The following is a 13,962-nucleotide window of genomic DNA, read 5'->3' as shown; positions in this document are numbered from 1 at the left end:
AAACCACATGATACAGGGGGGCTAGAGTGGGCAGAAAGTTCCTGGTCACAGCCATGCCAACACCTCAGTCAATCCCTGTACCAGGGTCTGAGCAGAGCAAGGCTCCAGCAACACAACACACCACTGAGCTGCACTGCTGCCCTGTCTTCGAAACACCCCTCACCTATGGTTCCCACTGCCATTTTCCACCAGCCTTGGCAGGACAGCAGGTAGAGAAGCTGGCCCAGAGGGCTGTGGGCTCTCCTCCCAAAAGCTCTCTGGCACCTAAGAGTGGCACAGCTCCAAGCCTCTCATTTCAGTGAAAGCCTTCCTGCAGCTCCCTGCTCCCCCAGTACAGGCTTGGCTCAGCACCCATCATGAGTATCAACTGTACTTTCCAGGGTGGGTAATTAGTTCAGGTGAGGCAACTCCGACAATTGGCTGCTTCAGCCCCTCTCTTGGCAAGCACCCGAATCACAAACATCTCACATATCAAAGGGGCTGCCTGCTCCACAGGCAGATCCACCCTGTACATCTGCCGGGCCCTGCAGCACTGTACTGGGGGTACCAGCAGCTCTCCCTGCAGAGACCAGGACAACATGGAGCATTCAGCACAGGGCTCTAGTTGAGTGCTCCCCATTTTCACTGCTCGAGTTTACATTCCTGGAATAGCTCTGTGTAGTGCAGACAAGCCACTGAAGTGCTGTGCAGCAAACTGCAGAGCCTTGCACAGGGCGCACACAGCAATGCACAGTAAATGTAAAAATCCTCTCCTTTACCAGCCAACAGATGAATGCGAAGGTGTCATGGAGTAAAAGCAATCACAATAGCTTGAAAGAGGGGACTTAATCTGGGAAGGGTAAGACCATGCAGAAGGGGAAGGGAGCAAAGGCCGATCCATATACCAGGCTAAATTTATCAGCACAGACTAATGGGATCCCAAGTAACCTTCCAAGTAGCAAAATAAAACACTTAAGCCATTGAAAACTAAACTGGCCAAAGAGCCCTACTGAACAATCCCACATTGTCCATGGAGCCAGGAAACAGATTTATTAGGTCACTCAGGCCATCTACTGTTACAGTGAACTTGTGATGCTTCTAGGGATTGTTCCAACTCCCTCCTCTGGCACTGTCCTTCATTGGGCAGTTCACTGGGCAGTAGAAACTGCAGGGAGGGGAGAGGGGGAGAGGTGAGAGGTGAGAGGGGAGTCCAGCAAAAGATCTCTTTTTCAAGGTTCAGGAAAAGCTGATAAGACACTTTGTCATGCCAGACATTTCCCAGTCTGGATTCCCTTGGACAGAGGCTACTCTGGTGGAGGAACAGAAACACCCTCATACAGCTCAACCAGCAAGAGACCAGCCAATGAGATTAGAGCTTCAGCTCCTCCACTATCAAAGCATTTGGCTGCCAAATGATTAATGACTCTGCGCCAATTCCAGGTTTTACTACCCAAGCCCCTGATAAGGCTCAAAGCATGGGGGTCTGTGCCAAGCAGAAACACTTGACTCCTGAATGGGCTTCCCCTCCCCACTTTTTACATCCCCAGTTGTTGTTTACCAAGGAAAAAAACATTACACCAAACCTCTCAACCCTTGGAGCTGGTGACATGCTCATGTTTCTGGAGCATGGACCACCACAGCACACAAACACAACAGGCACTACAAGACAGAATGCCACCACAATTTCAGCCTGAAAGTACCAACACCCTGGACACAGCTCAGCCTTGACTCCTAACAGGTACCCAACAGTCCTCTGCAGCCAGTGCCACTCACCAGGGCATGGCTCCTAGTCTTGATCAGCCCAAATACTCGGAGTTCTACATGGAAAAAGCATCTACAAAATCCATTTCAGGCTGCCTAAGCCAGGCAGCCTAGCAGAGCTGCAACCTTTGGTCAGGAGCTGGTCCTTGCTGAAGTGCTGGGAGCAAGGCTCAGCACAGCCAGTTGCTTTTGCAGAAAAACAGAGCAACCTGGAAAGCATCTGTTGCTGAGGGGTTTGAATGTGTTCCTAGAATAAACTAGCAGAGAAAAGCCTGAGGAATTAATTACTCAAGGAAAACAGACATTCCCAAAGAGATACCTCCAAAGAAGAAAATGCTAAGGAAGGATATCTTTCCTTGTATTTCTCACTAACTGCATAACACTTTAGAAAATCAAACAGGAGGGGAAAATATATAGCAGTGTAAGAAAAAGTGGATTACAGTCTGATTGCAGTCAAAAAACCAAGACAGAATCATTTACTGGTTCCACAAGGCTGGAGACATAAGTGAGTTTGTACAGTTTTTCAGCCCTCAGTGCACATGTAACAAGCTAGAACTTGTGACCATAGTTAAACCCAAATTGCATCAAGAGCATTTAACAGTTTCAAACTTGCCTAGTATATGCAATGGGTTCAGACACACTGACTCTCTGATCAAGAATCCAGATTCAGCACAAATGATTTAGTACACTGGATTAGTCTCAAGTGTAGTGACTAACTCTAAGAAACTTTTACACTATTTTTAAATCTCCCTTGTCAGGGCAGAACCTGGAAATTAAATGAGAACTTCAGAGACATTTACTGCAAAGAGAAAAATCAAACAGGAATACCTTGCAACTTCCAAGGGTAGCTGTGACAGGCTAGTACCACCTGGTGGGAAACTTTTCTCCATCCCCCTTGCTCAACTTTCTGTTCCATGTTCCAACGTCCGGAGGCAAGACAAGGGAGCAACAACCAGTTTAACACCAAAAAGGCAGAAAGGGCTGGGTACCTCTTCCAATTACTCAGACCTAGAGATTATCTTATGGGTATAGGCCCGTCAGAAGCTTCTCAGTTATTGCACAGGTGAGCCTGACTGCAGGAGAGTTAAAGAAGAATGTGTAGACCAACAACCACTACACAATAATCTTCTGGTCATTATTGAGTTGGATTACAGATAACCAGGAATCTTAAGATGAAAGGTACCACACCTCCATATAGAAACATATGGGTTATGATAACATAGCCCCTCTGGAAAGATGTTTGCCTATCAACAGCTCCAGCTCCTCACACCGTATCTTCCCAGTTTGCCAAGATTAACATTGTCTACACACACCACCCAGGAACACACAGTTGACTACCAGCAGAACCAACTTCACATAGGATGTATTTATTTTTATACATTTAACACAGAGAAGACAGCTACTTTGAGTGGACTCAGTTTGCCTGTGGTGCTCAAGACATTCAGTGCCAGAGGGAACATGCCATAGTCCACAGCTTCTTTATTTCCAACCTGCAGGCAACATACCCTAGAGACGGATCCAGTACATGGCACTGCGGATGCGGTTGTAATCCAAGAGCTGTTCAATGGGACCTGAGTGAACAGGAGTAAAGTCACTTGGAGATACAGCTGAAAAGCCCTGTGCCAATTCTCATGGTCTTTAAAACAGATGGTAGCAGATCAGCCTGTGCTTGCAATCCATAGCAGCTCTGCACAAAATCAGGCAACTACAGCTCAAACCTGCATCAGGAAAACTAGCAGATACCAGCTCCTGACAGAGTAAGGTGTTTTCTCACACTGCTCCACAATGCTCAGTACAGCTACCCACCAAATACAGGGAACCACCAAGTAATTTCAACATTTCAACTTCCTGCTCAAACACTGTCTCCCTTTTCCAAGCTGTTCCACTTTGAAGGCCAGAGGAAACAGCTGCAAGGAGGAGGGGAATTCTCAATACACAGGAAGGAGGCAGCAGAGCTGAGCTGCTTAGGCAGGTTTTCCAAGAGGAATTTGTCCTTGGCCAGACAGACATGCCAGAGCAGCACAGGACAATCAGGTCCCTTCACTTCCCTTACATAAACCACCTGACCCCAGGGTAAGGACACCTGGCAGACATGCTCGGCCCGCACCCAGCTACAGGACTCCCAGTCTTAGTCATAGCTCCACAGCAGGCAGAGGTGGGAGGACAGCCAGCAGCTCACTAGCACTACATCTCCATCACCTGCAAGTCTGATCTTGTGGCAAATGTGCCTTGGCACACCTCATGCAGAGGCAGGATGATACCACTAAAGAACCAGAGTGGCTTAAGGAGTCAGGACAGACACATGAGGACTGTCTGCAACTCATTTCCTCTCAGCTCTCTGCCCCGCCTTGTTTTTTTAAGCAGGTACTGATTGTCACCTACTACTCACCAACTGCTGCAATTGCTGGGCATTTGTCATAAATGTATTTACTGCAGACATCTCTCACCATTCTTGCATCAACGGCCTAATAAAGATCAAACATGCAATTAATGACTCTGCCAGCAGATCTACACTTCTCAAAGTTTCAAGTTACTGACCGTTTGCCATTACATATCAAAGATCATTAAAAGATACAATCAGACCCTTGGGGCAATCTGCACCAACTGCCCAGCTCTGCCTGCATGGATGGCTAATGGCCCTACACAGTGCATGTTCCCATGGGTACAGAAGACAAGGCCAAAATCGGAAGCTTTCTAAGGGATAGAGTGGCTGCAGAAACTACACAAACTAGGTGTGGGACACCACTCAGAAAACTGTTGCAGGAATTTCAGGTTGTGCCACTTAACGCAACTGTATGCCCTCTTTCTGGGATGGACTGACTCCAGTCACAGGGACACAGGATATGCTGTGTTTAAGCCAGAGATTCTGACATCAGTGTCAGCAGGATAACCACCTGGACTCCAGGCAGTCTGATTAACAGTTAAGTAAGCCATGTGTTACTGCAGCAGACTAAGGCCAGACAATGCTGACACCAACATACTCAGGTATCCCAGCCAAAACAAATGGATACCTACAGAAATCCTGGCATCCAACTCCTCCAGAGGTATACAGCGTCCGTAGTGCAAGAGATGGCTTCCAATGTTCTCACACACTCGTGTGGTACCTGGATGTTGAAAATATTGCATGGTCAGTGCACCAAGGAGCCTTCCAAAATTGCACAGCCTGATCATCAGCCAAAGCACAAAGTAGAAACTCTAAGCATTTATCATCCACTAATGAAACGCAGCCCTAATTCTCTCTATGCAGCTCCAGCAGGAGCTACACAATATGCAGATAGCTTTACTCATCTCCAAAGTGTTACAGCCAAGGCAGACCAATTTGAGGGTCTCAATTATTAGGTCACCAGGCAGTATGTCACTCCTGGGAGCACAACAGGCTGGGGTCAGCTGCTTTCACAACATGGCAGGAAGAGTGTGGAGCAGGAAAAGGAAGTTTTGCCCAGTGCCTGCCAGCAGAACTGCAATCTCTAACACAGGTCCTGTTCCCCAGGAGAACCCCAAGCAGAAACCCTCTAAAAGCTGCAGAGTGATGAATCCATAAACCAGAACATACCATCCAGCTGAGCCACCATGGCATTTCGGAGATAGTTCTTGGCTCTTGTCACCTCTGACTCTGTGGTACTAGTGCACAAACGCATCCTGGAGAAGACATGGAAAGACCACAAAAGCTCTTTAAGATGTCTGTCTGCTCAGACAGAAAGTGAATTCCTCCCTTTCCCCAGCTTCCTCAAAAATAAGCTGTTATCAACACCACTTGTCTTGAAGGCTGACATTCATCCACAGAGCAGCTAAGAACTGGGGAGCACTGAGCAGCAGGAGGCAAGAGCTCCAGCACACAGACAGGGGATTCAGCCAGCAGGATACACGCTGAGTTACACTCAGAAGTTCAGCAGCCCTGGTGCTGGCTCTGGCTTGCCCAGCAGGCCCAGCAGCACACGCTGTGCATTGCCCTATCATAGGAGAAGGAAGGCGTGTCAACCATTCCCATGCATGGCAAGGTGCTATGGAAACTGACACTGAAAGAACAAGACAGCTCCACAGTCTGTTTGGACTCCAGCTGCCACACCCCTTCAACTCCTGCCAATGGCCACATCTCTGGGGCAAGGCTCAAGCTCAACCTGCTCCACACAGAATGGCTTGTAGCTCAGATGTAGCCTTGAACCATTACTGGTTCATGGACACAATAAGATGGACAGCCAGAAGGCTCCCAAACACTGGCATGATTGCAGCAGCAGCATCAATCAAAAGAGCCTGACCAGCAGGAACTCTGCTAGCTTTGCTCAGGCTTAACAAGACAATGGAGGTAAGTCTCTTGGGCACTGAGGAAAGCTTTGTCTAAGGAATGATCTCACTTGTATATAAAAACCCCCAAAACCTCGGTGCTAATACTTGAAAGCATAAACAAAACACCTGAGGATCTCTAAGAGATTAAAACAGTTCCTCAAAAGCCACACCCTTAGAGATTTAGAGAAACCACTTACAGGATCACTTAACCAGAATCCAAGTTACCAAGAAGTTCATAAAGAGACACTACTCTGAATATTTAACATGCTCCCCCAGTAGCTCAATCTCCCACAAGAGGCTCAGATCTTGAACAGCAACTTGTGCCGAAGTTGTACTTACCACTCCCTCTGAGCACAAAACATCATATCATCTATGGACAGAGGGTCAGAAACAAAATGGAAACCGAAGAGGCCAGTGTCAGAGTAGGAGGTGTTGAATGGCTCGAAACTGTGGCAGAGATTATGCTCCACAGCAAGCGCAGCCAGCCTGCTAGACTGATTCTGTAAACAAGGAGATGCTGTCAGCCTTTTCACTTTCAGCTTCCTCACAGTTCAAATTCTTTCCCACTGAGCTGTTTTCATGAAGATCATAGATGAGACAGAGCAGAACACTTTGCTGAAGGAGAGCTTACTTTAGAGCCTTCATGTGGTCAACAGACAAGAAGCACTGCTGGAAAAACCACACACAATGGCCTCGGAGTCTATCCAGCAGAACCATTTCCTTTTCCAGCTGCAGATGAAAAGCTGGTATATACAACACCATAGGAGTGGGAAAAAATGGGAAAGACAAAGTCTCCCAGCAGCAGGGATTAGCACAGATATATAGGCCAGACAGATTTCAGACGATAATGGATGCAATACTGAGTTCCATTTGTTCCGCAGTGGTAAGATAAGCTTCTATCATGAGAGTATTCTGTCCTGCTTCCATCACCACCCCCACTGAGTGGTTAGTTGTGAGGGTGGGAATAAGCTGCTGAGAATTCACCAGCTACACCTCTTCCATAGAAGGTTCAGTTCATTTGCCAGCATCACCTCTCAAGAACTGTCTTGAATTAGCCTTGATTACACTTCTACTTTCCGGGCTCCTAACCCCTTCACTGTTGGAAGTTAACCACAACAGCCGCCCCTAAAGCACATCCACCTAGGCTCTCCATAACACTTCACATGAAAAGGCTCCAGGTTCTCCCTGTTGCACTCCCAAGACTCTTACCTTCCCACCTCCAAAAGTGCGGTCATAGCGCCCTATGATAGCATTAGCCACATTGAGGACCACGTTGTCTGGATCAGCCCATCCTGGCCCCTCCACAGCAAGAGCAATATGGGCAAGGGGCAGAGCATCATCTCTGGCACGGATCTGGAAAATCATCAAGGAGTGGGGGAGAACTGCATCAACACTGTGATCTGTCTGCAGCCTGCTGCAACACCAGGCTGACAAACCTGATGTTATTCCAGTGAAATGAAAGAATCCCAGGCAGAACTGAGCACAAACTAGCTGTTCTGATGTGAGTTTTGTAGCAGATCATAGGAGCAAGAGCCTCACACTCCTAATGGATTTGGGTCCCATCTAAAACCGCACACATAGCAATAAGCCCCAAGAACAAAACATGGGAGCACTACCAAGATGGTACATCATCAGCTTCTCTGAAACATAGAAACAACTTTTCCACTAAGAAGCAGCTCTAACTGGTTTCACATTCATTCCACAGATGGGCAACAGCTGCTTGTTTTGATGGGGACCAGAACATCTTTACCTCACTCCCTGTGAAACGACAGCGTGCGAGGGCAGGCACAGAATCCCCCTTGTATGTAAAAGGCGCCCCAGTGAAGTGCTGCTTAGCTGCATCTACCAGTTCTCTGTGAGAAATACCTGGCAATGATAAAGAGAGAGATTTCCAGTTTTAAAACAGACTAATTTACAAAATTATCTGATTTTACATTAGTGATGTGAGACAAGTCTGATCACACACTTGAAAATACCAAGGCTTCCCAGGATTACAAAGATCTAGAACTTACCTCCAGCAGCTGCCAGGACCATACGTGGTGCCTTGAAGTGAGTATCAATATATGAAGCCAGATCTGCTCGAGTCAGCCTCCTGGAAAGAGCATAGAGACCAGGAACATCAGCATCTCCAGCTCTGGAGGAATGAGAAGCTTAGGAGAAGCAATTCCACAGTGCAGAGACAGCAGTGATTGTCTTTGTTGTGGGGTAACAATGCTTTTTAGAAGCAAGACTGCACTGTGTACTGTGTCTGCCCTGTGCTCTAATTCTGGAACACAAAGAACAGGAACCAGCAGCCAAGATGGAGAGTTAAAGATAGACTTCAATACAGACTGGAGAGTACTGAACCCAGTCACTGAGCTAACACAATAAGCACTAATAAGCACTCCTAGCTCTCTAATTTTTCTAACAAACTAAGAAGTATGGAAGAAGGTTCAACCTGTTCCTTCCAGCCTCAGGAAGGGCTTGCATGAGTTGGTTCTAAGGAATGTGTGCAGCATTACACTTCTACCAGCGCCAATGGGGAAAACACAATAAGAGCACAAGGAGAAGTCTATGGGCTCAGATCACCTCCATGTACACTCCTGTGCAGTCATCACGCCCAGGAAGCAGCAGTCATGCACCCAACGGACTGCACCCCTAGGCTGTGCAACACATCCAGCCTGTTGCTCACTTGATGTTCTCTGTGGTTCCTTCAACAGTGTGGGCCAGTGCAGTCCCCTGGTAAGCAGTGGCATGAAGGTAATCAAAGGTGACATGTGTCAAGTTGCTGTCCATTTCCTTCAACTCCTGAAGGATGATGCCACGCTCCTTCTCGATCTGAGAATCCTCCAGCGCACAGTTCTGCACAATGTCACTCAGAAGCTCTACAACTGCAACACAATTCCTATGTTAGCATCCCACTGCCTGACTGCTACCCAGTGCTGCTGAAAGGAGACACACAGGAGAGAGCATAAATCTTGCTGGGAGAGAGCATGTGACATAACAGAGGGGAGTGCTACCCATTCCCAAAGCAACTGACAAGAACAAATAACACTGGTTTAGCAAGAAGTCTCCAAATCAGTTTGCCAAGCACCTCTGTCAGCAAAGTGCAGGCAACATCTGCAGAAGGTGAAGTATGTCAGAAGCAGGTACCCTTCCAGATATACACTGAATCCTTACAGAGAGTTTGTGATGCATATTGCACAGCTCATGTCTACAGTAAGGCCTCTGCTCAAATCATTGCCTCTGCCCAAAACTGACCTAGAGAAGGCAGCATGTGGCAGTAGAGAGCACAAGGAGCACTTGCAGGAGCTGCACTGAGGGCTCCTCACACAGCAGCTGTCATTAACTTCAGTTGCTAAGCTCCATAAAACAACCACAAACTAGTGAATCTCTCCCATCTTCCCTCCTGGCAATGCAGTGCAGCCTGACATAACCAGAACTTTTGGTTTAGGGACACACGAACATACAGCCTTGAAACACCACATCACTGCACTGCTCCCTTCAACTATCAACCAGAACCTCGAATTTACCGCTCAGCTTCAACTTCAGTTCCTGGTCTGTTGGTAGAAAAGATGCTTGGCGGTGAGAAACAGAAGCACACACACTTACTTAACCTCCCAGACTTTGCCCCTGGCCATCCTACCTTTGGGCATGTCCTTGGACAAGGCTTTTATGTAGAAGGCAGTTTGCTCGCGGGAGGTATACCCATTGAGGTGAGCACCCAGACTCTCCACTTCCTTCTCAAAGGCTGAGCCAGGACGCTTCTTTGTGCCCTAGAGGAAACCAGATAAACTCAATTATGAAATGAACAAACGTCCCTTTAGGTCAGAATGAAAGCAATGAAAATTACAATAAAGACCTAAAGAGAAAAATCTGTCATGTGATTCATAAAAGCCAAAGGCAGGTGCACACGGCTAGAGATTTAATACTTGGCTTATTTCCTCTAGATAAGGGATGGCTGAGGCATATTTTGAAAGACCAACACAAACTTTCAAGAAAGTTTGTGTTTTTTGAAACACAATAAAAACCTGAAAAAACAAAGGCTGTCATCACCACTAACCAACAAAAACTCAGCAGGGAAGGAAACAACCTATGCTGAGACAACTGTTTGTACAGCACATCCCTGGAAGTAAACCAAGAACAAGCCCAAAGCAAAAATAAGCAGGTTTCTAGCTATTCAAGCAGTGATATACAGAAGAAGACAAACAGAAGCAGCAGACTACTTCTAATACAGGGCCCATCTCTTAAGGAGCTAGCCAGATGCTGCAGTTGCCTATGAAGACACAGGCTGAACTTGAGTCAGCAAGTCCCATGCTTAGATGTCTTCTGCCCTGTTCAGCAGACACCTACACAATTTGAAAAGCAAGAATTGTAGCCTCTGGACTTTGCTGGACTAGTAAAAAAAGCAAGGAACAATAAATGGCTACAGGAAATGCTGCCTTGAATTCTCTGTGCTAACTTGAGGAAACACGCTTCTTAACAGAGTTAATGTGTGTTACACTTCTTAATTACACCACTTTTTCCTTTAAGAGGAAAAATCAGAAAATAGTAATTAGGACTCAGTTTTAATTCATGCATGCTTGGCAGTTGCTACACATTCAACCAATGAGCACCACATGGGCTAGATACCTTTTTAGACTTATTTTTGTACTGTGTGCAAGGCTCTAGGACTCAGATGACTTGATTTACACCCTCTTTCAACAGCCACAGCCTCCAAAATGAGATGACGATGTACAGACAGAATATTCACGGCAGCCCTGTGCAGACCTGGCACACATCCTTACCTTAAAGGCCATGTGTTCCATAAAGAAACTGGCCCCATTGGTCTTTGCATCTTCATAGCGGCTCCCAGCCTCGATCCACAAACCCACCTGTCAGCAAAACCAGTGAGTACCAACATTAGAGAAGAAAACAATCACCATTCCAACGACACAAACATAACAGCAGGGACAAGAAGTCTGCTCCACAGACATTACACTAGAAGAACCAAAATAAGAACAAACTAGCAAGTGTTTCCTGCACATATTTTGGCTTTTTCTCTCTCAGCTTCACCAAATCTGGTTTTGCCAGAGTGATAACTTTTACTGATCACTTACTGCTCATACAAAAACTGTAAGGCTGAGCAAATTTGTAGAACATGAAAACTTGTCTAAACACAATACAAACCAGTCTGGGCCTCCTGCTGCTATATTAATCCCACCCGTTCACAAAGAGAAGCAGTGGGGTCTCTGTCGAAAGTGCTGATTTAGACAGAGGTCTGTCCCTTTTGGAAGACCAGCTGCAGGCTAGGAAAGGCTGACTGTTTCAAAGAAGCCCCTAACTTATGTTAAACTTACCGTGCAGGTTGGCTGGCTGGACTCCTCTGAGGCTACACGGAGGCCGTTCTCCAGGGTGGTGACCTGGGTCTCAGGGATATTCTGGAGTGTTTGGGCATAGGTGGCAGCACCTCGCTTCCTCGTCACAGTCAATAAAGCTGCCTGTAAAAATAAAGGCTGTCACCACTACTAACAGACAGTTCCTCTCGGCAGAGCCGGGAACTCAAAAGGCTTGAAAAGGTGGGAAACCCCAGGGAAAAGCCGCACGAACCGGTCACACTCCAGTACCGGGGCGCAGAGAGGACAGCAGCTCGGCGGCAAGCCCCGCATTAGGTGACAGTGTCAGTCGCCGCTGCCCCCCAGCCGCCTGGCCCCGCTCCGGGACCCGGGGGCTCCCACAGCCACCACCGCCCAGCCTCCACCGCTCGCCGCGTCCCCATGACCTTCCCGGCCGGGGCACGGGCGGGGCCCGACAGCCATTCCGCACAGCGGCGCCGCCCGCGGCCCCGCCGGACTCCCCCTTCCCCCGCGCTGTCCCCGCGGGGCACAGTGACTCACGAAGGGGCGCGGGCCCCACAGCAGCGCCCGCCCAGCCGCGCTACCCGCCCTGCACACTGAGCGCGCCGCCATCTTCTTCCGCAGATTGAGCCACAGAAGGACAGCGCCGCGCCTGCGCAGGGGCGGGGCCGCGGCGGCGCGGGCAGCGGCTACAAGGGCGCGAAGAGCGGGCGGCCAGGCGGCCGTGCCTCCTGGTGGCGGGAGGGCGCAGTGGGCGTACCGGGCAGCCCAGGATGGGGGGCTGCCGGAAACGGGGGTTCCGGTGGATTAGGGTCCAGGGAATGGGCGAACCGGGAAAATGGCGGGGACAGGTCCTGGTGAATGTGGGTTCCGCGGAATGAGCATTCCGGGAATAGGAATCCAAGAGAATGGATATCCTGAAATGGGCATCCTGGGCATTCTCTGAGGGGGGAATGTGAGAGAGAACAGGAGAGTACTATCTTTTTTCGATTCCTAAGCAGCACCGAAATCAGCAACAGGGCTAACTCCTTAAAAATAAAAATTAACACAAGTCCTCCGAGGGGTAATTCTTGCAAAATGCAAAGACTTCCTTTTGTGTTCAAAGGCCTGGAATATTTATCTTTGGAAAATCAATTCATTTACAAATGTAACTGCAGGGGTAGCCATCATTACCATAATTAACCTTTATATGTGTATAACCTTTAGTGGGGATCCATCCTTGTGATGCACTGTATTTTATAAGGGAAGAGGTGTTGCTGAATGGCCTCAGTGAAAAAAAAAAAAATTAATTGCACTCTGAATAGAATTAGAGCAATAGAAAAGAGGAAGTGTTTCAGAAAAGCCTGAGATACTGCCTTTGATGAGATACTTCTTAGAGGTTCACTTAAGGGACTCAATGCTCCATCCAAATACTGGCAGATTAGTCAGAGGAGAAAAGCCATCTTTTTTAACGGTCCTTTGGGAAGACAGGGCTTGCAGGGAATTTGCAGGTACTTTCTGGTCTATTGCTTACATTCCAAGAAAGGGTATTAAATACTGAAACGGCCTAGGAAGGTGAAGTGATTGTGAATGTGAAAGTCCAGTGTATGGCAGTCTCAGAAAGGGAAACCCATCAAATGTGAGAGAGAGAGAGAGGACACAGCAATCAGAGATCTCTGGAATCCAGGGCAGCTCTTGAAACATGGTTTATTGCAAGAGCTTTGCTTAAGCTGCCAGCCACAGCTAAAAGCGTGCCCAGTTGTTGTTACAATACACTTTATTTCCTTCTGCGTTGAATATTCTAGTTTACACTAGTACAAGACACAAATGCTACAGAATTTAAATACAGCCTATAGGAACTACTGCATTACCATACTATGCCATATTCCAAACCCTAAAAGCTCGTTTCTAGACTCCTTTGCCCTGCCACCTTGGCATCCTTTTGTCTGTTAGGGGTATTGCTCAATCAGCAGGGATCTTGCCTTCAGCTAACTCAATCACTGTCTTCCGGCTTGGCGTCCTACATCTCAAAGCTTGCTTTCATTTCTATTTCACTCATAGGTTTCATGCTGTTAGAATCTTTTGCCAAGCAGTCATATTTGCAAGGTTTTCCTGTTTCATCCTCTCCAACAATCAAAGCCTTTTAAATCCCAACACAGAAGTTGTGAGTTGGCAGTGTATGCCACTTTTTACCAAACCACAGCAAAATGTAGATGACAAAAAGAGGCTGTTATAAATGAAGCTCTATATGTCTAATATAATAAACAACAAAGTTGAATTTAGCAGTAATGCAATTTTATTTAAGTAGCACTTTATAATGAAGCATATACAAAAATTTGGCAGTGATTAATTAAAGATAAGTAATGTTCAGATAAATCATAAACAAAACTGACCGGGGTACGGAGGGGGGTTTCTCACCCTACCTCACATACAAAAAGTAATCCAACTTAAACTTATATACTGTATGCTAATACATATTCATTAAGATTTCTTGTAAATCTTCCATTTTCCATTTGTAAAATCTACATCACTATACTGCACAGCGCATGCTCCACTTGTTGGAGGGGGTCTTCTTGGCTTTTTGGTGGTCTTCTTCAGATGAAGGCTGATCATCTTCCTCACATCCTCTGAATAACCTTACCGG

General features: G+C 47.1%; 1 protein-coding gene across 1 annotated transcript; it reads right to left on the bottom strand.

Moving 5' to 3' along the window:
* Positions 1-3,091: 3,091 nt before the first annotated feature.
* LOC120758189 (cytochrome b-c1 complex subunit 1, mitochondrial) lies at positions 3,092-12,008 on the bottom strand. Its single transcript, XM_040076158.2, has 13 exons — positions 11,880-12,008; positions 11,343-11,483; positions 10,791-10,877; positions 9,650-9,779; positions 8,696-8,894; positions 8,037-8,116; positions 7,775-7,890; positions 7,234-7,377; positions 6,364-6,524; positions 5,294-5,379; positions 4,756-4,844; positions 4,130-4,205; positions 3,092-3,311 (listed from the first exon to the last, which is right to left on the bottom strand). Exons 1-13 carry the CDS (start codon positions 11,949-11,951, stop codon positions 3,247-3,249), a joined length of 1,446 nt encoding a protein of 481 aa, XP_039932092.1. The 5' UTR covers positions 11,952-12,008; the 3' UTR covers positions 3,092-3,246.
* Positions 12,009-13,962: the final 1,954 nt, after the last annotated feature.

This window comes from Hirundo rustica, chromosome 12 (assembly GCF_015227805.2).
Source record: "Hirundo rustica isolate bHirRus1 chromosome 12, bHirRus1.pri.v3, whole genome shotgun sequence".
NCBI lineage: Eukaryota > Metazoa > Chordata > Aves > Passeriformes > Hirundinidae > Hirundo > Hirundo rustica.
This window is presented reverse-complemented; position numbering and strand designations above follow the sequence as displayed.